The sequence below is a fragment of the Grammomys surdaster genome, unplaced genomic scaffold, assembly GCF_004785775.1.
Source record: "Grammomys surdaster isolate TR1022 unplaced genomic scaffold, NIH_TR_1.0 363, whole genome shotgun sequence".
NCBI classification, from domain to species: Eukaryota; Metazoa; Chordata; class Mammalia; order Rodentia; family Muridae; genus Grammomys; species Grammomys surdaster.
This window is the reverse complement of record NW_021604782.1, coordinates 10893194-10919950: the sequence shown is the minus strand read 5'-3', so window position 1 is coordinate 10919950 and position 26757 is coordinate 10893194. Positions and strand designations below refer to the sequence as shown.

General features: G+C 47.5%; 3 protein-coding genes across 5 annotated transcripts in view; 1 reads left to right on the top strand and 2 right to left on the bottom strand.

Annotated features, from left to right (window-relative positions):
- Akna (AT-hook transcription factor) overlaps positions 1 to 3845 on the top strand; it is a 44177-nt gene extending 40332 nt beyond the window's left edge. For all 3 annotated transcript variants that reach the window (XM_028779887.1, XM_028779888.1, XM_028779886.1), the window contains exons 21-22: positions 236 to 422; positions 2718 to 3845. In XM_028779887.1, coding sequence (XP_028635720.1) covers positions 236 to 422; positions 2718 to 2958 — 428 coding nt within the window. In that variant the 3' untranslated portion in view covers positions 2959 to 3845. The remainder of the gene's footprint in view (positions 1 to 235; positions 423 to 2717) is intronic.
- Positions 3846 to 5139: 1294 nt separating this feature from the next.
- Orm1 (orosomucoid 1) lies at positions 5140 to 8517 on the bottom strand. The gene is made up of 6 exons (XM_028779998.1): positions 8361 to 8517; positions 7870 to 8012; positions 7603 to 7673; positions 6927 to 7034; positions 6710 to 6813; positions 5140 to 5329 (listed from the first exon to the last, which is right to left on the bottom strand). Exons 1-6 carry the CDS (start codon positions 8475 to 8477, stop codon positions 5267 to 5269), a joined length of 606 nt encoding a protein of 201 aa, XP_028635831.1. The 5' UTR covers positions 8478 to 8517; the 3' UTR covers positions 5140 to 5266.
- Positions 8518 to 22281: 13764 nt separating this feature from the next.
- The window catches only part of Col27a1 (collagen type XXVII alpha 1 chain), a 121497-nt gene continuing 117021 nt past the window's right edge, over positions 22282 to 26757 (bottom strand). The window contains exons 60-61 of the mRNA XM_028779904.1: positions 25085 to 25303; positions 22282 to 24129 (exon numbers count right to left, since the gene is read on the bottom strand). Of these exons, the coding sequence (XP_028635737.1) occupies positions 23983 to 24129; positions 25085 to 25303 (366 nt within the window). The 3' untranslated portion in view covers positions 22282 to 23982. The remainder of the gene's footprint in view (positions 24130 to 25084; positions 25304 to 26757) is intronic.

The window sequence follows — 26757 nt, the reverse complement described above, 5'->3', positions numbered from 1 at the left end:
AGCGCTCAGCATCTTCCTCTAGTCATGGGTGTGGCCAGACCTGAGGGATGCTCTAAGCTCGGCTAGAGCAAAATAAATGGAACAGAGGAGCAGCATCCCAGAGAGATGCCCTCCCTAGGGTGGCCCCCCACTACCCATCAGCCTCAAGTGGAGGGGCGGCTGGCTGACCCACCATGCTTGGCTGCCTCTGCCCATGTGCTCACACGATGTCTCTGTGTCCTTCCTTCCCTTACAGAGAAGAACACCCCCAAAAAACCCGCACCTTCCACCCCCAGCCTCAAGCGGAAGAGCAGGCAGACGGGCTCACCAGTTCGAATGCCCCCTGGACTCTGGTACCTGGCCGCTGCAGCCCCAGCCCCAGTCCCACCAGCCTTGGCCTATATCTCCTCAGCTCCCGTTTTGCCTTATCCACCACCCACTGTGTGAGTCTTCCTTCCAGCTGCCCCATGCTACCTGAGTACCTGCAAAAATCAGCATTCTTACATCATGTCAGGGGGCTGCGAGCCAGAGGTAGTGCCTTCCTGTAATGTATCCATATGGAAAATGGAATACAAGCCTGACATTCTTGTAATCACTCAACAAACTCTTATGGGGGGGGGGAGCAGACTGCTGGGTGCTTGGGGACTCAGTGGTAAACTAGACTAGCAAGAAGGCCCTGTCTCTGTAGTTACAGCTTCCTGAGGACCTAGAACCCTAAGCCATCTTTCCTAGTGAGTAAGCCAGTAATAAGCTGCGTGTGTATATGTGTGTGTGTGTGTGTGTGTATGTATGTATGTATGTGTGTGTGTATGTATATGTGTGTGTGTATGTATATGTGCGTGTGTGCGTATAAGGTAAGCATAGTTTCTATTTCTTCTCCCTTCTTTTTTTCAATTGACTCTCATTGGTGGAATGGTTTTGGGTAATTGAGTGCATAGCTCACAGTTTTCCCATGCACTACACCTCCCCCACAGCCTATTCCCAGGTCTGCATTCAGATGCAAACCTGTCGCTAGGAGAAAACCAACTAGAACGCTTTAGTATTGACCGAAGCTTGCTGTTTTCCTCAGGCATCCTTGATTGATGTCTGATACCCTTTCTATTTCGGGGCACCATCCAGGATCCCCGACATTTCATTGGCAACTTGGGCTCCTCTTGGCAGTGGCAGCTGCTCCATATTGCCCTGTCTCTGTGGCTTTGGCATGCAGCGAGTACCAGCTAGATGGATTTGGGCTTGGGCACCACCTACCAAGAGGTGGAGAGTGGACCTGGCAGTCTGGTGACATTTCAGTGATGGCTGTACAAGAATCCCCTTTCTTATGACTGCTCTGGCTGAGGCAGAAGACTGCTTCTTTAAGCCTCGGTTTCTCTATCTGTTCAATGGGGGAGTGGCTCTGCTAGGTCCTCATATGTGGGGATTAAGTGAGACACTGTCAGGACCCCACTAGGATATCTGTGGAGTCTGCGTTGTGACTCCTGAAAGTGTCATGACTGACTAAATGGAACCATAGCCATCTCCCCGAACCCCTTTCTAGTCTCAACTGTCACCAGCTACTTCTCAGCCTCAGTTTCCTCCACTGTAAAGTGGATCTGTTGGGATGCAATGTTACCAATAGATAGTCTATCTCTGTGGTTAGCGGGGTGGTAGTTGTCTCTATAGCAGCTGATGCCAGCAGGAAGAGAAGCCCAAGGCACCAGTAGACATGAGGGGCCAGGCCTGAGGTACATTTCTTCTGCCTTCTTGCTTGAGTCTCGGTGGGTCCTCAGGAGCAGGCTTGCTTCACGTCCGGACCCTGGCTCACGTGGTGTGGGTACCTGCCCATGTTTCCTGTCCTTGGGCAGGGAGGTTTGGTGCCGTTTAGCAGCCTTATGGGAGCCTCAGGGTTCTTTACTGTTCTCAAGGCAAGTCTTTACAGTCTGGGCCTGGGGATGAGCTCACCAGGGTGTGGTAGCCCCAAGGAAGGGACAATTTAGTGGCCAGCCATTGGAGAATGACTTTGGGTGGATCACTTTGGCTCTCTGGCCTGTTTCTTCTTCTGGGAAATGGAAATGCTCAAGATGATTACACGAAGGAATATATGGGAAGCCGGTGCTTCATCAATGGTGACCAGTAGCCTTAGGGCTTCAGTTATTGTTAGAGTAAACCCCACCTCAGGTTCCTCCTGTCTGGACTGCAAGCAGGGCTGAGCATGCCACCATGGTTGAACTAGAAATTGCAGTGGTGCTGTGCTGCCACCTGCTGGCCAAATTCAGCCCTGCAGCTCACTGAGGCTTTAATCCAATGCTTTCAGCATCTGCCCTGGAAAGCTTGGAACTCAGAGGCCAAGCTGGCCCTCCTATGAGCTTCAAGTGAAGCCACAGTGAGCCTAGGTTCTCCCTCAAGGAGGGAGTGTTCCAGGAAGCCCAGTCATTCACTTTGGCACCCTCCATCAGCACCTGCCACTTGCAGAGAATGTTCCAGATTCTGACTTCCATTGCAGCCACAGTGTGCACATACACGGTGGTCTGGGTGCTCTGTTAGTGATTGCTATGTCAGAGGATGGGGTGAACTACCTATGCCTAGCACCTGCTCCTGGGCAAGCACTCACACATATACTTTCCCTCATCCTCCCAAGGTTGTTTCTCCACACGGGCCTTTTACAGTAGAGGAAACAGCAGGTTGTACAGTAGACGTGGAACCCATAGCCCACGGCTTTGCCTGACTCTTACCATATCATATGCTCTTCCTTCTCTCCTCAGGTACTATGCAACCCCAGCACCTACCTCAGCCCAGACAACTTCCCCACAGCCTGCTCGGGGACCTCGGAGAACCCGGCGCTCTGTCCAGCTGGGTCTGAATGACTTGGAGGAGTTGCAGGCCGCACTCAGAGAGGCTGCCCTGGCCGCTGAGAGCGTCCGCTCCACCACCCGTCAGCTGAGCCGCTCCCTGTCTGCAGATCTGCGTCATGCCCGGAGCCTGCGAGGCTCCTGCCTTTTCTGACTCCATGGAGGCAGGCAGCAGCTGTTGTTTCCCAGTCAGCAGTCTTCTGGTACCACTGATGGCTGGAAGATGTCATGCTCCCCTCCCCAGGAGTGCCACCTGCCTGGTCCATGTGGCATATTTAAAATGGAGAGACATTGGCCTGGTCAGGAGTGGATGAGTGTCCAGGGGACCAGCTCTGTCTAACAGGTGTAGTGACCATAGCTCCCTCTGTCGAGTCAGAGCCTCTGAGACTCTCCTCACTGTCCCCCTCCTGTCCATGAGCTTCTGCAGCTATCAATATGGCTCTTACTGGACAGAATGTCTTTACACTGGGGAGCTAACCTGAGCTTGGACCTGTCTCAGAAGGCCAGAGAAGACAAGAAAAGGCTGGGGTCTCTGAAGCATTTTGGTCACTGCCTGGAATAGCCACTCTGAGGCAGGCATTGTCAGGGAGTGCTAGCTAGGGATTTTGTTCCTAGTAACTAGTGGGCAGGGATAGTACATGGGGACCCGTAAATGTCTTGGGACAGAGGCCTCAGATGACACACGCCCAGCTCTTCTGTGGTTACAGAAGTTTTCCCCATGAGCCCACAGAGTAGAGGCCAGGAAGCACCCAGCAGCCTCAGACTTTCCCACTATGCTTTTGGATTTTGTTAGCATCTACTAGAGGACTGAGTTCCCTGCCAGGTCCTGGCCTGGGGCTGAAAGACTAGGCCAGCACCCCTTTCCCCATCCCATAGCAGAGTGACCTCAACATTTCTGGTGTGTGTGTGTGTGTGTGTGTGTGTGTGTTATCACATATTGTGTATATATTTGAGGCATTTAAAAATCTATTTTTGTTATAAAAGTAAATGAAGGAAAATAAATAATGAACTTAAGAAAGGGCAAAGAAATCCCCAAAGCTACCTGAGTCTGCTGTGTATCGGGAGCCTGTGGTTTCTAAAGATTAGGGTTCGGGCAGGGAAGTGGACACCAGCTAAGGTCTTCCTCAAGGTACTCGCTGCAAATCATTCCAGAATCTGCCCACCCTTCTGCTGGCATCTGTCTTCCCTGCTTTTCCTGTCCTTTGCCTAGAGAGGCCAGATGAGCAAGGCCCGACATGAATCCCCAGGCCAGAAATGATGAGAGACACTCAACAGGAGAGTGTCTGCCCGAGCCCCAAGGCAGAGCAGAGAGCACCCTGTGCTTGTGGCCAGCTTGACTCTGGGCATGCACGTGGCAGCGTTGCGATCCACTCTGCCCCCAGTGCAGAGGTCTGCATCAGGTGCTTTCCCCGATTCTGTGACAAAATAGTTCACAAAAGCTACTAAAGGAGGGCTCCTGGGTGAGGAGGGACACCGTCCCCCATGTCATACTGCGTTCAATTGAGACAGCCATAAGCTGTCGGATAGCATAGCAGACGGATGAACTGTGGGTGACCAGCTCATTTTCTCCTTTTTGTTAAGTGGGGACCCCAGCACGAGGAATGGTGCTGCCTACAGTCGGGGCAGGTGACTCTGTCTGGAAATGTCCTCATAGACACACATAGAGTACACCCCCTAGGTGACTGCCAGTCCAGTCAAGTGTAAAGATTGTCTCAGACCCTGTGTTGACCACCGAGTGGACTGTGCCTCAGGAACTCGGGTCACGATTGTGAAAGAGATGTCAGCTGGCCTCTAGGGAAACACCATCATCTCCCAGTGTCTCCTGTGGGCACCCTGAGGACTCTTCCTGGGGACATCCAGGCCCTCTAGCCTAGGCCTAAGTCTACTGCGCCACCTCCCCTTGGCCTTTTATACTGTGACCATGTTAGCATGGACATGCACCTGACTGTCTCCCAGCTCACCGCCCTTCCAGTGATTAGAATGGCACTTCTGAAGTGAAGGCCCCTGGGACAGGAGCTGCACACCTGGATTCCTCACCCCCACTCACTGCTGCTTGGGTCTTCTCCCTTGTCTTCCTCAGATGTGCTCGCTAGGGATTGGGGGTTATAGCGAGAGCACCAGGTTCTATCGATTCCTTCTAGCCTGACTCAGATGCCCCTTCCAGGAAGCCCTCTCAGATTCCCTGGGCAGGGTTTATTGGACTTAGCTAAGGCTCTACTCAGGCATCTCCAGGAAGGAAGGAAGGGAGGGAGGAAGGGAGGGGGAGGGAGGGAGGGAGGCAGGGAGGGAGGGAGAGAGGGAGAGAGAGAGGAAAGGAGGGAGCAAAGAAATGATATTGACTGTTTAAACAAACCTTTATTGTGGCAGAGACAGAATCAAAGAACACAGGACGGGGGATGGGGGTGGGGTGGGAATGGGGACAGTCCACGGAATTCAGAGAGCTGAGTCCATGCCTGGTCTTCCTAAGGATCCTTCTTGGTCTCCTCCGGCTCAGGCTGCTGCTTCTGCTGCTGACTGCACCTATCCTAAAAGAGATCAGGGAAGAGAGCAGAGTGACTGAGCCCGGTGTGGCAGCACACATCTGGGTTGGGGTATATTGAGGCAAGAGGATTGCTATGAGCCGCAGGTTAGCCTGGGCTGCAGGGTGAGATGCAAAAACAAAAACAAAACAGAACAAACAGAACAGAACTAAAAAACCTGGCAAGGCAGCTAAGCCTGAAGGGCAGCTTGAATTCAATCCCCAGAGCCCATGAGAGAATGGCTGAGGAGGACATGGCCCACAGTTGTCCTCTGACACCCACACACATCCTATGGCATGCTGGTGAACACACACTCACACACAGGCACACTACGTGTGCGCATGCACACACACACTAGTGATAAATACATTTCTAAGATAGGGGGAAGCACAATGGTTGACTAGAAAAGGCAGGGTAGTGTCAGCCAGCTGTATCTTAGATCTACCATGGCTCCACTGGAGTGTCTAGAACAATGGTTCTCAACCCTCAACCATGTTTTCATTGCTACTTCATAACTGTAATTTTGCTACTGTTATAAATATCTGACGTGCAGGATATCTGACATATGGGTTGCATCCACTCTTGAAAACCACCAGTCTAGGGCAAGTCATTCCCCATCTCTAAGCTTGAGCTTATTCACCCCACTGAATGGGAGCAGGGTCCCCCAAACGGAGGCATTTTCTGAACACTTCTGTCCACAGGTGCAGGGTGACTCGGCTGTCCCCACTGGTTGGGGGTGGGGAAGGCAGGCTTTGAGACAGCTCAACTGCGGTGTCTGTAAACAGGCACAATCCCCCTGGGAACCCGGGGACTGGTGATGCCAGGAAAGGCTCAGGTGACCAGAGAACGGAGTCACAAAAGTATTGAGTGTCTCTCAAACTAAGTGCAAGCGGATTGGTTGCTCCTCTGACCTTGGCTGGGTGAAAACCTAAGCTGAGACAGCCTTTCCGTCAGCATAAGTTTAGAGAGAGCATCAAGATGACTATGTGGGTCCTGTGTGGGTCTATCAAACCCATCGGGCTTGCTGGGGCTGGTGAGGCATGGAAGACTTCAATCACAACTCCTGCTTGGATAGGTAGTGAAAATGAAGGGCAGGGAGAAACCTGGGACCCTGGCACCAGCTGTTTCCTCAGTCACCCCTCCTGATCTTGCCCTTTATCCTCCACAGTCTTTCCAGGATCTCCTACTTAACCCTACCCACCTCAGGCTCACTGCCTATCTATGATCTCTGCGAATCTCGGCTGTAACAGTGCGCAGGAGAGTTCTTAACAGCAAGATACCTGCCTCACTGTGCTGCCTTAACCAGAAGCTTGCCCTCTCTGAACCTCTAGGGTCACTGAAAATGGGACCACCACCAGGGTGATATCATTCAGCCTCTTCATTTACCTTTTTCCAGTCGACAAATAGGATTTCTGATTCATCCAGGCCCACATGTTTGACAGCCTTCTGGAATACTTTCAGCAGCTCTGGGGCAATATCTGGCTTTTTAGCTGCAAGGGAGAAGGGGGATGGGGTGCACTGGGTAAGGGTCCAGCAGATGGGAGGTAAGGTAGGGATATGGGTGGAGGATCAAGGAGTTGGGGACCAGGGCTGAGGAGCCTACTGTAGAGGGACAGCCCCCGTTTCTTCTCATCCTTCAGGTCAAAGGCAAGCATGAAGGCCCCATGTTTCTTCAGCGCTATCAGGTGGGCAAAGATTTCTACTCCTTGTGCTGGAAGGAGGAAGGGCTTTGTGAGTCACTAGAATGGTGCTGTGGTCCCCATCCCCTAGGTGAGGAAGCACACAGCTGTGGACAAATGTCTGGGGCTCCCTGGGGCTGCCATGTGCTGAGTCTCTGTTGGATGCCAGCCTCACACTTCACTCTTCATAGATACAGAACGGCTAGGCCCTTGGAGAGGGCCCTTGATTGTGGGGTGGTGGGGCACAGTTAAAACTTCCTCTTAAACATTGAAGCATCCCCTCAGGTGGATGATTTAAAGCTAAGAGTGTCTGATCTGGCCCACTGGCACTGTGTTGCCTTCCAGTGTGCTCTCCCTGGTGACGTGGGGGTGTGACTGAAGTCACTGGCTTCCCAACGCATGGCTTCCCACTCTGAGCTCACAAAGGATCATAAAGAACAGCTAAAAGTGAGACTGGCCTGGGAGCTGGACTCTGGTTTGAAATCTGCTTCTACCAACAAGCCTCAAAGAGTGACGTAACATACCTAACCGCCCTGTTCTGCTTTCCCCTCAGATCTTGCAATCCCCCACCCCCAGAAAGCAACGAGTTCACATCCTCACCATACTTGGACAGGGTCCCATTCTCTCTCTGGTATCTCAGTTGGGTGGAGTTATAGACACACTGGTCATCTCTAAAAAGCAAAGAGGGCAACTGAGAGAGAGGTGATCTGACCAGCCCGGGGTGGGGAGTGGGCAAGAGATAGACAAGGCAGCTGCCCCATTCCTGAAGGTGGGTGGGGAGGCCAGGGAGAGGCAGTTTGCTCAAGTCTCTAGGCATCCGGGAATGGAGGCCAGGGCTGGGGTGGGCTGGCTGCTGCAAGAACTCACATGGTCTGAAACTCCCGAAGCTCTATCGTGTCATTTATCAAGTTGGAGTCAAGGTAAAAAAATACCGTCTGCATTGTTTGTATTTCCTGCCTGTACTTGAGGTTTCGGAAAGCCGCGCCCATGAAAAACCATTTGTCAGAGAGCTGGGGAGAAGCAGACACACAGATGAGCAGGGCTCCTAGTGTAGACCTGGGCAGTCAGCAGTGATGACCAGGCAAGCAATGGCTTCTGAGCTATGTGGGAAGACTGAAGCTCCAGCCTGGATCCCATGGGCAACTCAAAAATCAGCCATCCTACTGCCCCATCCCCTGCTGAGAGACCTCAGAGTGATGCTTCTGGATTTGGAGGCAGGGGGATGCCACCAGAGTCTCCAGGAGAGGGGAGGGCAGTACCAGGAGCCCAGAGATGAACATAGACATCAAGGAAGGGAAAGCCCAGAGGAAAAAGTAGCCACCTACGTACTCAGGTCCAGGCCCCGGGCAGGCACTCACCCAGCTCAGGGTCTCATTGGTGATAGGTGTGCCTATGGTGATGTTGGTGTGTTCTGGGTTCTGAGCTTCCAACAGCGGCAGGAGGCTCAACATGACAAGAACCATGTGCAATGCCATGCCGACGACACTCAGAGGCACCAGACCTGGGAAGAGCTAGCTGGTGGCTGGAGGGTGCAGTGACTTTTATAACACGATGTGGGAAGAGCATGGGAGTGCAGCCAGGGGCTGCAGGGCTGTGGCACAATCTCACCAGAACTTGGGAAATGTCTTGCGCAAAATGTTCCCTCAAGCCAGCTTTGTGCAGCTCCCATGACCTGCCAGCCCCGATACAGGCTCATGCCCTACAGTTGCTTGAAAACCAGAGTGCCTGACTAATGGCCAAGGTGAGTACAGGGATAGCCTGAAGATACTTAGGTCCCAGCCAGTGGTCCCATCCCTCTCCTATCCCATGGGAGCTGCCTAGCATGAGTGAGACCTACTCATAAATCAACCCCCACAGGTGTTATGAAGATATCCCAGGTCAGGGTTCATCGTGAACTTAGAAGACACAAGTTGGGGTCAAGGTGAGGGCCAAGAATAAAGCTGGATTAGTTTTCAAATGAGCATGATGCTCCTGGGCACCCCTACCCAGCCCCGATGCCAGCCAAGTGCCCAACAAAGAGGGGTGAATCTGAGCTGAACATCTAGTTGAGCAAACCTCCCAGAATCTAGAGCAGGAAAGGATCTGCCTGTGATAGTGTGTGCCCAATCCAGGGTTCGTGCCCAGCATCCAGGAAAGATCTGCTTTTAGTTCCTGCCTGATGTAGCCCAATCTTTGTCCGCATGAATGAACACTCTCGAAAAGTATTGTTAGGGACGGGCATGGTGGCTCCCACCGAGGCACAGAGTCATTGCTGGGAGCTTGAGATTACACAGTGAGCTGTTTCAAACTTCAACAGCAGCAAAAGTACCAGAACATGCTCACAGTTTTGTGATCTTTCATTCCCTGTGTCCTCCACAAGTTTTCATGCTTCAGAGTAGTCAGTCATGTTTTTAATGATACGTAACTTGTCATTCACTTACTGTATTCTAATTTCTTGAGAACCATTCTCTAACCTGTGGCATTTTGTATTAAATTTTTCCCCTCATGATAAGTGTCAGAGCAACATCTTACCTTTTAAAATTACTCTACCACCCAACAGAAAATAAAACAAAACAAGACGTGAGTCACCTCCAGTATCATGTGTGTGTGTAAATGATTCTAGTGGCATTATTCAAAGTAGCCCCAAACTCAAATCTGTCAAGTGCCTACCACCAGGAAAATGAGAAATGGATTGTGACATTTCATGCAAGAGTGGTGTTGCTTAGCAACAGAGAGAAGTGAACGACTGATAGATTTGACAACACAAAGTAAGCTCAACAACAATAATTGCCAGCAGATAGCCCAGAGGTGGGATTGTATGAGCCTGTTTACAAGACATTCTAGAAGAGTCCAGACTAATGATATTAATCAAGTCAGCGACAATGATCACGTAGGGCAAAAGAAAGGGGCCACAGATGGTCCTGAGAGTGACCTGCAGTGGACTGTGATGTTCAGGGCCTAGGAGAACTGGAGACCCAGAATGTGTGTGTTTGTTGTATTTATTCAGACTTAAGAAAGTTTTTTCTCAGAGGAGAAAAAACATAACCATGAGGAGTCCAAAAGCACCAAATGATATATTCTGTCCCAATTTAGCAATGCACCAGAAATCATAATCTCTGTGCTTGTGCCTCTCTCTGTCTCTGTTCTCTCTGTCTCTGTTCTCTCTGTCTCTTCTCTCTCTCCTCTCTCTCTCTCTCTCTCTCTCTCTCTCTCTCTCTCCCTCTCTCTCTCTCTTCCTCTCTCTCTCTCCCTCTCTATCTCTCTCTTTCACACACACACACACACACACTCACACGTACACTCACACACTGACAGATCTGTTAGACAACAATTAAGATTAACATTTATCTATGGAAGGCTGGTTCTAATAGCAAAATGTGTAATCTAATCTCTCAACACTGCTGCAGGGGAGTGATTCTCCACACCTGAGCCTAGTGGTCAAGATGTGACTACTAAAGGAGACAGAAGTGGCTTCAGGGCATGAAGGAGATTTGAGAGAGCCTAGAGGGGAGAGAGAGAGGGCAAGTGTTACACTCTACTTCCTCCCGCTTTGCATAAATACTATAGACTGTTTCATCTGGGCTCTTGCTTCAGGTAATGACAAAAGTCCACTTTCTTACCAAGTAGGCTGTGGAAATATTCCAGCATTGAGGCCAGACATCTGTGCAGGGTGCTGAGAACCAGCTGGACTGTGACTGTCACACACTCAGGCTGAGGACACACAAAGGAGGTTGCAGACACTGACAACCAAAGCCTGAATGCTGGCCTTGTACATAGTTTCTAGTTGTACACAATTTAAGGACAAGATGTGATCCATGGAATTAATCCTCCAAATGTATACTTTAATTTTCTGTTTGTTTTCATTCATTCATTCATTCATTCATTCATTTACTTTATATCCCCTATCACAGCCGCTTCCACCTCTCCTCCCAGTTTCTCCCTTTCCCCTGCCCTCCCCTCCTTTTTCCCCAGAAAAGTACAAGCCAATGGATATCAACCTGCCTTGGCATATCAAATTATAGTTGGCCTAGGTGCATCGGTTTTTTTTTTTTATTGAGGCCAGACAAAGCAACACAGTTAGGGGAAAGAGATCCAAAGGCAGGCAACAGAGTCAGAGTCGGCCCCTACTCCTAGTGTTAGAGGTCTTGAAACGGTCACCTCCTGTAACCAGGCAAGACTCCCAGTGGAGGGATGGGGACACCAACTCAGGCACAAAACATTCCACCCACAATTTTTTCTGCCTAAAAATGTTCATGGATAAAGAAGAAGCACTCCACTATTAGCAAAAATGACAGGAAGCAAGAACACCCTCTCCTTAATATCTCTTAACATCAATGGACTCAATTCCCCAATAAAAAGGCATAGGCTAACGGACTGGATACGCAAACAGGACCCAGCTTTTTGCTGCTTACAGGAAACCCACCTCAGTGACAAAGACAGATACTACCTTAGAGTAAAAGGTTGGAAAACAATTTTTCAAGCAAATGGCACTAAGAAACAAGCGGGAGTAGCCATTCTAATATCGAATAAAATCAACTTTCAACTTAAAACTATCAAAAAGGATAAGGAAGGGCATTTCATACTTGTCAAAGGAAAAGTCAACCAACATGAACTCTCAATTCTGAATATCTATGCGCCAAATACAAGAGCATCGAATTTCATAAAAGAAACCTTACTAAAGCTCAAAACACACATTGCACCTCACATAATAATAGTGGGAGACTTCAACACCCCACTCTCAGCAATGGATAAATCATGGAAACAGAAACTAAATAGAGATACAGTAAAACTAACAGAAGTTATGAACCAAATGGACTTAACAGATATCTATAGAACATTTCACCCTAAAGCAAAAGAATATACCTTTTTCTCAGCACCTCATGGTACCTTCTCCAAAATAGACCATATAATTGGGCACAAGACAGGCCTCAACAGATATAAGAAAATTGAAATAATTCCCTGCATCCTATCAGATCACCATGGTCTAAGGCTGGTCTTCAAAAATGACAAAGAGAATGGAAAGCCCACATTTACATGGAAACTGAACAACACCCTACTCCTTGATAATCAGGTAAGGGAAGAAATAAAGAAAGAAATTAAAAACTTTTTAGAATTTAATGAAAATGATGACACATCATACCAAAATCTATGGGATACAATGAAAGCAGTGCTAAGAGGAAAATTCATAGCTCTAAGTGCCTACAAAAAGAAACTGGAGGGAGCATACACTAACAGCTTGACAGAGCACCTGAAAGACCTAGAACAAAAAGAAGCTAATACACCCAAGAGGAGTAGAAGGCAGGAAATAATTAAACTCAGGGCTGAAATCAACCAAATTGAAACAAAAAGAACTATCCAAAGAATCAATAAAACCAGGAGCTGGTTCTTTGAGAAAATCAACAAGATAGATAAACCCTTAGCTAGACTAATCAGAGGGCAGAGAGACAGTATCCAAATTAATAAAATCAGAACTCAAAAGGGGGACATAACAACAGAAACTGAGGAAATTAAAAAAATCATCAGATCCTACTACAAAAGCCTATATTCAACAAAATTGGAAAATTTGGATGAAATGGACAATTTCCTAGACAAATACCAGTTGCCAATGTTAAATCAGGACCAGATAAACCATCTAAACAGTCCCATAACCCCAAAAGAAATAGAAGCAGTCATTAAAAGTCTCCCTACAAAGAAAAGCCCGGGACCAGATGGTTTTAGTGCAGAATTCTATCAGACCTTCAAGGAAGACCTAATCCCAATTCTTTTCAAACTATTCCACAAAATAGAAACAGAAGGTACACTACCCAACTCATTCTTTGAAGCCACAATTACACTCATACCTAAGCCACACAAAGACCCAACAAAGAAAGAGAACTTCAGGCCAATCTCCCTTATGAACATTGATGCAAAATTACTCAATAAAATTCTAGCGAACCGAATTCAAGAACACATCAAAACAATTATCCATCACGATCAAGTTGGCTTCATCCCAGGAATGCAGGGTTGGTTCAATATTCGGAAATCCAACAATGTAATCCATTATATAAACAAACTCAAAGAAAAAAACCACATGATCATCTCACTAGATGCTGAGAAAGCATTTGACAAAATTCAACACCCCTTCATGATAAAAGTCTTGGAAAGGTCAGGAATTCAAGGTCCATACCTAAACATAGTAAAAGCAATTTACAGCAAACCAGTAGCCAGCATTAAACTAAATGGAGAGAAACTTGAAGCAATCCCACTAAAATCAGGGACTAGGCAAGGCTGCCCACTCTCCCCCTACTTATTTAATATAGTATTGGAAGTCCTAGCCAGAGCAATTAGGCAACACAAGGAGGTCAAAGGAATACAAATTGGAAAGGAAGAAGTCAAAATCTCACTATTTGCAGATGATATGATAGTATACTTAAGTGACCCCAAAACTTCCACCAGAGAACTCCTAAACCTGATAAACAACTTTAGCAAAGTGGCTGGATATAAAATTAACTCAAGCAAATCAGTAGCCTTCCTCTACTCAAAAGATAAACTGGCTGAGAAAGAAATTATGGAAATGACACCCTTCAAAATAGTCACAGATAATATAAAATACCTTGGTGTGAACCTAACCAAGCAAGTAAAAGACCTGTATGACAAGAACTTCATTCCCCTGAAGAAAGAAATCGAAGCCGATCTCAGAAGATGGAAAGATCTCCCATGCTCATGGATTGGAAGGATTAATATAGTAAAAATGGCTATTTTGCCAAAAGCCATCTACAGATTTAATGCAATCCCCATCAAAATTCCCACTCAATTCTTCTCAGAGATAGAAAGAGCAATCTTAAAATTTATTTGGAATAACAAAAAACCCAGGATTGCGAAAACTACTCTCAGCAATAAAAGAACTTCTGGAGGAATCACCATCCCCGACTTCAAGCTGTACTACAAATCAATAGTGATAAAAACTGCATGGTATTGGAACAGAGACAGGCAGGAGGATCAGTGGAATAGAATAGAAGACCCAGAAATGAACCCCCATACCTATGGTAACTTAATCTTTGACAAAGGGGCTAAAACCATCGAATGGAAAAAAGATAGCATTTTCAACAAATGGTGCTGGTCCAACTGGTGGTCAGCATGTAGAAAAATGAAAATTGATCCATACTTATCTCCTTGTACAAAGCTCAATTCCAAGTGGATTAAGGACCTCCACCTAAAACCAGCCACACTGAAACTAATAGAAGAGAAACTGGGAAAAAGCCTGGAATACATAGGCACAGGGAAAAAGTTCCTGAACAGAACGCCAATGGCCTGTGCTCTAAGACCAAAAATTGACAAATGGGACCTCATAAAGCTGCAAAGCTTCTGTAAAGCAAAGGACACAGTCAATAGGACAGAGCAGCAACCAACAGATTGGGAAAAGATATTCACCAACCATACATCTGATAAAGGGCTAATATCCAAGGTATACAAAGAACTGAAGAAATTAGACTCTAGACAATCAAAGAACCCTATTAAAAAATGGAGCACAGACCTGAACAAAGAATTCTCAACTGAGGAAGCTCGAATGGTTGAGAAGCACCTAAAGAAGTGTTCAGCATCCCTAGTCATCAGGGAAATGCAAATGAAAACAACACTGAGATTCCACCTCACACCAGTCAGAATGGCTAAGATCAAAAACACAGGTGACAGTACATGTTGGCGAGGATGTGGAGAAAGAGGAACACTCCTCCACTGTTGGTGGGATTGTAAACTGGTACAACCACTATGGAAGGCAGTCTGGTGGTATCTCAGAAAATTGAACATAGCGTTACCTAGGGACCCAGCTATACCACTCCTGGGCATATACCCAAAAGAAGTTTCAACATACAACAGGGACACATGCTCCACCATGTTCATAGCAGCCTTATTTATAATAGCCAGAAGTTGGAAAGAACCCAGATGCCCTTCAACAGAAGAATGGATGCAGAAAATGTGGTACATTTATACAATGGAGTACTACTCAGCTATTAAAAACAATCAGTTCACAAAATTCCTAGGCAAATGGATGGAGCTGGAAAATATCATCTTGAGTGAGATGACCCAATCTCAAAGGAACATACATGGTATGCACTCACTGATAAGTGGATATTAGCCCAAAAGCTCACAATTTCTAAGAATCTTCATATAGACCACATAAAACTCACATAGAAGAAGGAAGACCAAAGTATGAATGCGTTGGTCCTTTTTAGAAGGAGCATCAAAAGTTTCAACCAGAACTCCCAAAGTCTAAACCACCAACCAGAGAGCACAAAGGGAGGGACTCACGCACCTGTATAGGGAATTGAGGGTGACCTTGCTAGACTCCAGTGAAAGTGGAGGGCCAAGGTCCCCAAAAGTTTGGATCCCCTACTGTGTTGGAATTCGAGAGCAGGGAGATGGGACTGGGAGGATGTTTGGAGCACACCATCACAAAAATTAGGAGGAAGGGGTAGGGGGTAAGGGATTTGGGGGGAGAATGAGAAAGGAGACAACATTGAAAGGTAAATACGTATAATACCCAATAAAAACCCCACACAGATAAAGGATTTAAAAAAAAGGGAGTCTATTTATTTTAAATTAATTTCAAAAGTTTCTAGGAGATGCAAATTGGCTAAGATACTATTTTAAGCTCTCCACAAAAGAATTTAAATCTCTGTTCAATATTCTCAAGAGAGAGGTAAACCCTAACTTCTTCAACACTTAATTGACAAAAGAGAGGTAATCTCACAAAAAGTAGAAAAAGCTATTTCTAATCGATATATCATATAGTCTGATTAATTGTCAGTGGAGCTATAAAAGTCCTTTGACAAAAGATTATTAATATAGATTTATATATCCTTAAATAAGGCCTTCATGACTCTCTGAGTGTGGAAGGAGCAACTGTTGGCGCTTCTGCCCTGATTTTACAAGAACTCTGAAAAATTGGCTTTAAAAACAAAAGAGGGGGAACGGTACCCCCTCAGAAGGAGTCCCCCTGAAATACTCTCCATCATGCCTTGTTCACTTTTCTCTCTCTAAAGCTGAAAGCTCATGGCAAATCTCTTGCTGACCATGTTGGTGACCTCGGGCACCACCAAGACCAACAAAACTTTGCCACAGATATGGGGAAGGACCCTCATACCCATAAAGGGAATACCCCAGTCCCAGTTCCCTTATGGAGCCGAGGACTGATATGCCTGCCCAATACCACAGAAGGCACAGCTAACCGGCTACCACAAATATTAATGAAAAAAATAGATACCCTCACAAAGCCAGGCCCAATCATAAATACGATGAATAACAATTTACATCCAGGGAAGAGAAATCTCCCTGAGAATCCCCTTCTTTTTTCTTTCCAGGTAAAATTGAATCACCCGTGATGCCTGCTATTAGAAGTTCTAACCCAGATGGGCCAGAAGCCAGGATCCTCGCCCTTACCCTCACCCCCTACCTTTTCCCAACCTGCACAAGGTCCCCTGAAGCTGGGCAACTGCAAGATCCTGCTTGGCAACTGCAGATAGACTCAAAGCAGTGTACCATATCATCTGAAGAATAGCAGGGAGACCATAACTCAAGCAGTGTACCATATCTTCTGAAGCATAGCAGGTTGCAGTCCTCCTCGTCCCCACGAATAACCAGGACCCGCCGGTCGGGTCAAGTGGCACCCAGACGTGGGGCTCGAGGCACGGACCCATCCGGACGGACCCTCATTGAGAGGATGTGCGCACGACATCAAGATTGAGCAAGACAGAGATCATCGCCCGTGACCTGTCGTCCACGGAACCAGGTTGATGCTGCCATCAAGAAGGCAGTTGAAGTTCATTACCATCAGCTGAAAATTGCAGAGGATCCAGAAGTGACTCCGCAGGAGACTGACATAGCTGTCAGCTCCCCTGCCTCCCCCTACGGTCGACCCCTAGACTTCCACGCCCTCCAGAAGGGTTCCTGGTATGCCTGGCTTTGCCCTCATTTCTCTCGCTAGAGAGCTTGGCCTCTTGATCACCACAACAAAAATTGGCTTTTTCCTAAACCAAGGCCACCCTTGATATGGCCGCTAACATTGGGGAGCCTTCCTTTATGACAATATTACACCCCAAACTGACAAATGGTTGGTAACTTGAACATTTACAAGAGACTAGGATGGCTGTGAGTTAGCCCAATGACGGGATTATTGTAGGTCCACTTCCCAGGGGCCCACCCAATGCAGCCGAAAAGGAGTGCGTGGTGCTGGGAGTGGGTGCAGCCTACATGGCCTAAGACAGGGCTCTCACCCTCCTTTCACCCACATCAGAGTCCCTTGACGTTGCCCATCGTCGACAGCCTAAAGCCTTCGACCATCGATGTGACTTGTCTCACGTCAGTGTTTTGGGGTTGTGAACTTGTCTAAGACCCCCCATAATTAGACATCCAAATTCAAAACTCACATAGTTGGGATTGAACATAAGACGCCTTCTCTAACTAAACAGAGAAGGGGGAGATGCCAGAAGCCAGGACCCTCACCCTTACCCTTACCCCCTACCTTTTCCCACCTGCACAATGTCCTCTGAAGCTTGGCAACTGCAAGATCCTGCTTAGCAACTGCAGATAGACTCAAAGCAGAGTACCATGTCTTCTTAAGAATAGCAGGGAGACCATAACTCAAGCAGTGTACCATATCTTCTGAAGAACTGCAGGTAGATCATAATTCAAGGCAGTGTACCATATAGACCATGACATGTTTCAAGGCACAGGCCAAGAAGATTTTGTACTTTTCCACCACCTGGACCCTCTTACCCCCTCCCCTTGTAAAACATGCTATAAAAAAGCATTTCATGTTAAAAAAAAAAAAGAAATTAAAAAAAAATAAGCAAAAAAAAAAGAAAAAAAATAGTCACAGACCATAGCATAGTTTCAAAGAATAGTGAGCTTTAATATGTTTTAGAAGTACCACATAATAAAATCTAAATAGTTTGGTGTTATGTAAAAAAAAAAAAAAAGAAATCAGGGGAATGGCCAACCAATGACTATCCCAACTTGAGACCCATGCCAAGAGAGAGAGCCCCCTCCCGACACTATTAATGATATCCACCTATACTTAAAGACAGATGTAGCACGTAGATTTTAGCTACCCCACGTATGCTTCTGGGCAGGCTGAACTATCAGCCACCCACCCAGGGTCTCTTTGGATCCTCAGATGAAAGACACATACAAATTAGCGTATCTTTAACATGCCTCACTGGCTCAGTGGCTAGGCACTTCTAAGCCCCCTCGGCTAGCGTGTCCTTCCCTTCAGTACTCCTGGCTAAATGCCTTCCAAATCTACCTTTAACTTTGCTACCTGGTTACCTTCTGTGATGCCCATTGGTCTTTGCTGTCCAAGACACTTCTGGGCTGCCCTTCTGTAGGCTGCTTTCCCTTTCTGTCTATGTTTTGGATGCTCTCCCCTGAAGCTCTGAGTCTGTTCCTTCTCTCTTCCTCAAGTATGGCGACCCCTCTCTTTCCCTATGTCTTAGCCTCCACAATTCTAAGGTCCTGCTCCGTCTCCCTTTTCCCAGCAATTAGCCACTGGCATTTTTATTGATTGATCAAAAACCAATTGGGGACAAGGACCTTCAGTGCCGCCAGTACACACAGACTCCTGATTAAATCAAAGCATATGAACCACTCCTCTGCAGACAGAAGCCTAGCACAACTGTCATCTGAGAAACTTCACCCAACAGCAGCTGACGGAAACAGAGGCAGAGATCCACAGATATTAGGCAGAGCTTCGGGAATCTTTTAGAAGAGGGGAGGAAAGATTGAAGGAGCCAGAGAGGTCAAGGACACCACAAGAAAACCTACAGAGTCACTAACCAGGGTCCACTGGGACTCCTAGAGACTAAACCGCCAACCAGAGAACATGCATGGGGCTGACCTTGGCCCCCTACACATATGTAACGGGTGTGCAGCTTGGCCTTCATGTGGGACAACCAAACATACTTTATAATGCCAGCTCTATTTACACAGTTTTGCTTTAGAACATGAAGATCTCTAGAATCCTGATCCACGGGTCTCCACTGGTTCAAGAGCAGGAATCCAACTGGTGGCCTGCATGGGCAAGGGAGACTTCCAGGAAAATGCTCTTCCTTTCCTCAGAAAGGGTGTGTGCCTCTCGCTATCCTCATGATCACTTAGGCTGCCTCTTGGGGTCTGGCAACCATGTGGCTGGCCAAGTAATTCCTCCAAGGATACCCAGCACCCAGTGTCTACCCTCCAGGGACTCTTAAGCACCTTACAGATCGAAAGTCTTGTCTTTCCTGTCTCTCTGTCTATCCCTGACTCAATATAGTGGCTAAAGTCTGTGAGAAAGGAGAGAAGGGAAAAGGCCCCTGTGTGGCCTTAGGCAAACTATTTAACTTCTCTGTGCTTTCTTTATATCTCCATTTGTGAAATAGAGATCACCACATTGACTGGGTTGTTATGGAGATTCCATCAGTTCCTAGCTGCAAGATGTTTGTCCACTGACAGAGTAACCATCACCATCAGCTCAATGGCACACTTGGATGAACAGGGGTAACAAAAAGAAAAAAAAAAACCAGACCTGGCTTTATTAATCACACATTGGAGTCCACTTTTAAAGGCACTAAAATGCAGAAATATGTATCACTAGATCAAGAAAATAGGGTAGTCTTTCAGTATATGGACGAGGAAACAAGTGGCACAGAGAGGTTAAGTGTGCTGTGTTCCACAGCAGTGGAGAGTGAGTGACTTCACAACTGAGACTTGAGGACCACTCTCCACCTCCTGTAGCAGCAGCCACGAGAACTGCTGGTTCTAATTAGAACATGTGGGTCAAGGCTGAGAAAGCACACCAAAGACTGCTGGGACTAATCCAGATCCCGTTTGGAGACCTTGGCAACTTCCACATGACTGACCTCTATGGACTCTAACTCCCTTGTCTGGAAGCTCATCATGGGACACACGTTTCTCAAGTCACACACCTGAGATGAAAACATAGCACACTTTGTACTGGTGCAGGAGGTGTGGCCGGTGATCGGGAACTGTGAACATGTACGGTAGTTTTCTTGGCTTGAACCATATGTAGCTGGCCTCTATAGATTGTATAATGAAGCCTGGGCATCGTGGCATACACTTGTAATCCCAGCAGAGGAGGGATGTAGCTGGGCAGACTCCTGGTGCTCAATGGCCAGCCAGCTGGCAAACTTGAAAAGCTCCAGGCCAAACAAAAGACTTTGTCTTAAATACGGTTGTACTGCTCTAAGAAATAAAAAAAATCTGAGGTTTGCCTCTATCTTATACACACACACACACACACACACGTATGCACAACAGCAATTGACTGTTCTACTCTACTACTGTGGACAGATAGCCCTCCCTGATGCTGGCAGGCAAAATAGAACATAGTTCTTTTTATGGCAAAATGAGACATCTCTCAAGACCCTGCCCCAGGCAAAAAGCGAGACCCAGAGCTTTCAGTGTCTGCCTGTCTGTTTGTCCTCCTCTTTGCTTTCACAGGCTGTTGGACGTTGTGGGGGGAGTTGGCCTTGGCTGATATTGTGGCACTGTGGACAGATCAAACACAGCCAGACTTGAGCTTTTTCCGGAAGCCCAGCCTACAGGGGAGCCCATCCTGGTGACTTCCTGACGCATAGGTTGTGCAATGGAAGGTTGAGAAATGTAGGAATTCTGGCTTACAGAAAAACTACAACCTGCCCCTTTTGGGAAAAAACTGCCCAGGTCACAGGGACCCATGAATCAGAACCAGCCCCTCCTGCTGGCTCTTGAGTCTCCTGTGTCTTGTCCACAAAGCCACAGAGAGACTGCTGACACCGTCAGGGCTCTGATCCCCAGGCCAACCTCTGTTCTGTCCTCTCAACTCTGCCACCTGCCACCTGCTCAGCTTGGCGCAGGCTCCCTCTGCAGCTTGGATCCATCAACCCCAGTCCCTGTGCTGAGCAAACCAGCACTTCTGTTGTGTGTGCCCAAGCCTCCTTGCTGCTATCCTGCCATCTGAAGGGAATCCCTGGCTCTTCTCAACATACAGATGAGCAAAGCCTGTTTCCCTCCCTCCCTGCAGCCCTGGACCCAGAGCCACGCTGATGCCTGTATACCTATGTCGGTAGATGGTGTCCATACTGTTCAGTACACAGAAGTGTCTCAAGCCAGTAACGTCAGACTTTCTCCCACGCCTTTTCTCCTAGGCAGGTGCAATACATTCTTTCACATGGAGGTGTTACTCACAATAGCAGAAGGGGGAACACAGTCACATTTATCATCCCATGAACAGATAACTTGAGATCTGTCCGTAATGTATGCAGTCAGCCTTGACGACAGCCATCTTGAATTGTCTGCACCGTAGCTACTTTTGAGTGACTGTCCTCTGTTTCTCTTGCTCTGTTTCTCAGCAAACTATAAATAGGTAAAACATTAGCATGGTATGTGTTGCTTTTGTGTATATACAGATGTGTGTGTGTTTTCATTCATGCATGCATGCGTGTGTGTGCATGAGTGTGCATGTGTGTGTGTGTGTGTGCACGAAGAGGCCAGTGATCAACCTCAGCTGTCATTCCTCAGGAAGTGTCTGGCTTATATTTTGAGGCAGGCTTTCTCACTGAACCTGGAGCTAGGCTGGATGGCCCACAGGTCTCAGGCATCCTCCTGCCTCCACTGTCCCTTTGCTAGGATTACAAGTGTGTACCACCATGTCTGACTTTTAACATGGGTCTGGGACTTGAACTCTGGTTCTCACACTTGCGCAGTAAAGCCTTTACTGAGTCATCTTCCCAGCCCTGGTACTGGGAGCTTTAAAACCAGGCCCTTGTGGCAGGAATGTACCCTTCCTTCTAGCCCACATGACAATGGCTCACTTGGTGCTGCTGTACCCAGGACTGCCTTTTGGTAGTAGATCCCCAAATCCATTACACACTGTACAGCCCCCCCACCTTTTGCTCTTGTGGCCCCTGCAGTCACCTCTAAACATTCTGGGGTGGGTTGACCCAGAACAATGAGATGTAGCTGTATCGCTGTCAAAATGAGCTCAGAAACAATGTATGATTGAACACAGTGCAAGCCCTGGGCCCCGCCCCCCGAGTGTGGAGTGCAGCTGGAAGGGGAGGGGCCATGACAGACCAGCTCCAGGCTCAGGGGCTTGGATAGAGAGTTGCTCTTCCTACACTTTGACACCCCACTCTTCTTTCAGAACACGGACAGATAGCACTTCTGTTGTCTTGACAAGCCTCAGTTCAGGCCTCTGCCTCAGCAGGACACCCGCCACACATCTTCCCACCTCCTGCAGAAACGGCCTTTGACCACTGTGAAGAAGCATCAGACCACAGACTCATCTTTCTATTGCTCTGTTTTAAATATTTATTTAAAGTCCAGAAGGGAACGGGAGAAACAGAACCCACTGAGGGTTTGAACACACTGACATTTAGACTGAAACAAAAGAACAACAGTAAATACACATCAAGCGACATGGAGACAGAGCAAGACACAGGAGGGGACACAGGGAACAGCACTCAGATGGGGACCAGACAACAAAAAGCACTTCTAGGCTTGGGGGACAGGCTGGGGCACACAGGCAGTATACAGGGAAGGGTGGGCAAGAGTAAATTAAATAATTAAAATTGAATCCAATTCCCCCACAAGACACAACTTTAGAAACACAAATATAGACTTTTACATCCATCTTTCTTCTAAAAAAATAATTCCATAGTTAAAATAACTTCAAAATCCAATTGGGGTTCTGACTTGTTTAGGTTGCATGGAAGACAGATGGGGTTCCCATAATTGTTCCTTCCTCCCCACCCAAATTGGCACCTATGGGAAAGAACACTGGGTTTCTACACAGCTGTGCAATATTGTAAAAGCAGTAAGGTTGGCTACACTTGGAAGGCCGGGCTTCTGGGAGGGAGGACCTTGGGACATCACCCGGCTTCCGGGATGGGTCTGTACTTAGCCCACCTATCATCGCTAACCAAGGATCTTCCTCAAAACCAAGGAGTCTTCTCCCAGGGCAGGTTTTCTAAAGGGAACCAAGCCCCTCCAGAAGCAAGAAGGACCACTTCGAAATGCCACCTCAAAAGACATACGCTTCAAAGCCCAGAATTAGCAGAAATCTCTCTACTTCTGGCTTCTGGGAGGATTTTTTTTGTTTTGCTTTTTGTTTTTTTATTTTTTCTTTTCTTTCTTTTCTTTTGTCCGTTTTTTTTTCTTCCTTTTCAGCGGATTACACGGGCGGGTGATGCTAGTAACATTTTTAACTCCCCATTTGGAGGGGAGAAAGATAAGTGGGCCAGGCCCCACTCAGAAAGTTTATTTAAAGCCTGTGGCAACAAAAATAGTAGCACCTTCAGAATCTTAAATAAGTTTCTTTTTCTCCTTAAAAAAAATCACATACATTTCAAGAGACAATTGTGAGCACCAGCGATTTCACAGTGGGAGGTAGCACACAGCACCCTAGTCTAGGGGCCAGCACCCCAGCCCAGGGGCCAGCACCCCAGCCTGGGGGGCTGCCTCTCCATACCCCCAGCTTCTCTTGTTCTTCCTCGCCTCTCCCAAGTGAAAAAATAGTAACACACCTTCTCTTTGTTTAAATAATATATATAGATAGATTTCTTTCTTTCCTGTTCCTCCTCTTTTTTTTTCCATGTCTCCTTTCTAATATTGCACATTGAAAGCTCCCTAGCAGGGACCAGCTGGCAACATGCCCCCTTCCCTTGAGGTGGCATCAATGGGGGGATCTTTGGGCAGTTGGGGAGCAGGGATGTCTACAGAGCTGGGCAACGGGCCATGGGCTGGAGTGGGCTGCAAGCCCAGCTTGCTTCTGACTGGCTCTTTGGTTGGCCCTTGGGGCTGAGCTGGGATGGGTGGTTCTCCAGGACAGCCTTAGACCTACAACTCCTCAGCTCCCGCTGAGCAGATAACAGCTGGGACCGGCACCAGGGTCCTAAGGCAAGGGCCTGCATCTCCTGGGACCAGCTGTCCCCATCTCTTCCCTTCCCCCACAAGGCTTAGATGAGCCTAGAGGTCGGAGGTCAGAGGTCAGAGGAAGCATGCAGGTCCAACTTCCAGGCGGTACTGCTTCCCTGATGAGACAGGTGGGAGGTTGTCCACACTGACGATGGGCAGCTGCTGGGGGTCCTGGGTCCGGAAGGTGAACAGTGTCTGATGCCAGCGGCCATCATGGACCTGTAAGTAGGCAGAAATTGACAGTGAATGTGATTCTTGACATTTATGAATGCATCTCCCATCTTTCACTTTCAGAAGCAATGGCTTGTAGGTGGCACATCTGGGTACACATCTGGTTTGGTTGATTCCAGTTTTTAAAAGAATTATTTGTTGAATATTTTAGATTTTGAGTTTTAATTGTATGTATGTGGTGTGTCTGAGTGTAGGTTTGTGCATGTGAGTGCAGGTGCCCTTGAAGACCAGAAGATGATAACAGGTCCCCTGGAGCCAGAGTTCAAGTGATTATGAGCTATCCAACATGGGTGCTGAGAACTGAACTTGGGTTGTGTGCCTGTCTGTCTGTCTGTCTGTCTGTCTGTCTATCTTTCCATCTATCTATTATCTATCCATTCATCCACCTATCAATCATCTACCCACATCCTGAACGACACTGTGTATCACTAGCTTACTTTATGGAAGTAGTTTTACCTTTTACATCTCTTCTTCTAACCCTTAAAGTCTATCATGTTTAAGGCATTTGAAAATGAGCAAAAATATTAAAAGAAAGAAAGCACTCCCACGGTGGAGTGAAGGGAACAGACACTTTTTTGAAGTGGCCTATGCCATAACAATGTTTCTATTAACCTGTAGAACTTTTAACAGTACAGACTTCCCCTAAGAAGGTTCCCAGAGAGGTTAATCTAGGGAGTGCTTGGCTGGGGTATGTAAGACCGTGAGTTCACTCATAACAACACACATGTGCACACATACATGCACGTGCATATGCACATGGGCATGCACACACAGAATTTCTAGAGAAGTGAGTAAACTCAATGTTACTAAATAAATCATTCTAATAACATTACATGATGATAAAAATGCCTACAGTATAGTATAAAATATGACATACTCATAAATAAGTTTCTCCTACTGTCCCTGCATCAAGGGAAAATGAGGGGCTCCAACAGTTAGTTACCTTGCAGCCATCCATAGACACCTCTGGTCTGAACTGGCCCCCAGCTTCGAAGACCTGTCCATTCCAGGCACGGAAGCGCACGGCTTGCCTGGCAGAGGGGCCCCCCGGTCCCTCCTGCCACACTGTCATGTTCAGGCAGTGGATTGTGATGTGCTGTGTCCCCTCAGAGCTGAGCAGGTGCAAGAAATTCATCTGGACCCGGCTAACAGCAAACTCCGCCTGTGGGGAAGATGCAGGTGGAAAGCGTCTCCCTGCAGCCCTGAGATTTCCCCATCTTCCTGGAGAGCTCTTTCCCAGCCAGTTTCCCTGTGTCATCTGCCCACTCAAAAGGCAGGAAAACTGAGTTTTGTGTGAGCTGGTCCTGTAGCCTAGGGACTGTTCAATCCCAGAACCAGAAGTCCAAGGGTCTTGTTGCAGTTTGCTCTGCTCCCCCAGGTAGGTGGACTAAGGGTTCAGCCAGGTCCAGAGGACAGCAAGGATTTTGCCCGAGCTGAGTGTGGAGGAAGTGCAAGGAGTCATAGAACTTAGCCTATAAAGGACTCAAGAGTTATCAGAGATGTGGTGTCTGGCTGTGGGGAGGCGGGGCTTAGTGGAAGGTGGTTAGTTCATTGAAGCTGTGCTCTTCAAGAGGATATTACGATTCAACCTTTTTCCAGTCTTCTTTATTTCTTCCTTTTCCCGATGGACAGGGAGTAAGAAGCTTTTCTCTACTATAGTCCTTACCACAGTCCCCAAGGCAAAAGAGCCAACCAATCAGTAGGAGACAAAAAGAAACCTTTTTTCCTTCCAGTTGTGACTTTGCTAGTTTGTTGCAGTAACACAAAGCTAACTAAAGTAGTCTGCCATTGTTCCTGATGGAGGTGGCAATGCCCTGGGCATAACTGCCAATCCAGACATAACTCTGCTTAACAGGGTTGCCATGTGGTCCTGAAACCTACAAGTCACCAAGAAAGGGAGTCCACAAAGGTTACTGTGTCCCTACTGGGCTGTGAGCTCCAGCTGCAGGGTCACTGGCAAGTCTGATCCCTGCCCCCACCCCAACCCCCCCAACCCTCCCACTCCCCGGCTCAGGGTCAGGCTAGGTCATGAAGCCAGCAGACTTGCTGAGCAGCTGGCGAAGGGGTGGATGGAGCTTTGTCTCAGCTACAGAGAGCCACCTACGGAGTCTATGGATACAATGGTCTGGAGCTCTCTACCTTTTCTGTCGTGAGAGCAGCTTCTTCATGTGACGCTCCACTCCCTAACCCCTCACTCCAAGTCACATGGACAACTTGGAGAAACAGACAGGAATGACCATGCCTCTCAGCTGCTGCCGGCCTGCTTCATTGTTGAGTCACCTGGCCTTACCCCAGAATGCTTAGCCCAGGGACAGAGATGGTGTTCAGGCACTGAACAGGAGTTAATGAGCACACGTGCAAGTGTGTCGACATGTGTTTCAGATAAACAGTCTTCTGAGTTTATGCCAACGACTCACGATTCTCTGGGACTAACTACTCTGCTTTCAATCAGAGACAGACTATTCCAAGAGAAGCTGGAGTCTTCAACACCGTGAAGTGTAAGTTAGTTAATCATACACAAAGTTCTACATGTCCCGCAAATTCTAAGTGAGTTAACTAAGTCTCAAGAGGTGGGTTTTCCCTCAGCCCTTTGAGAAGACAAGCAGGGTTCAGGGT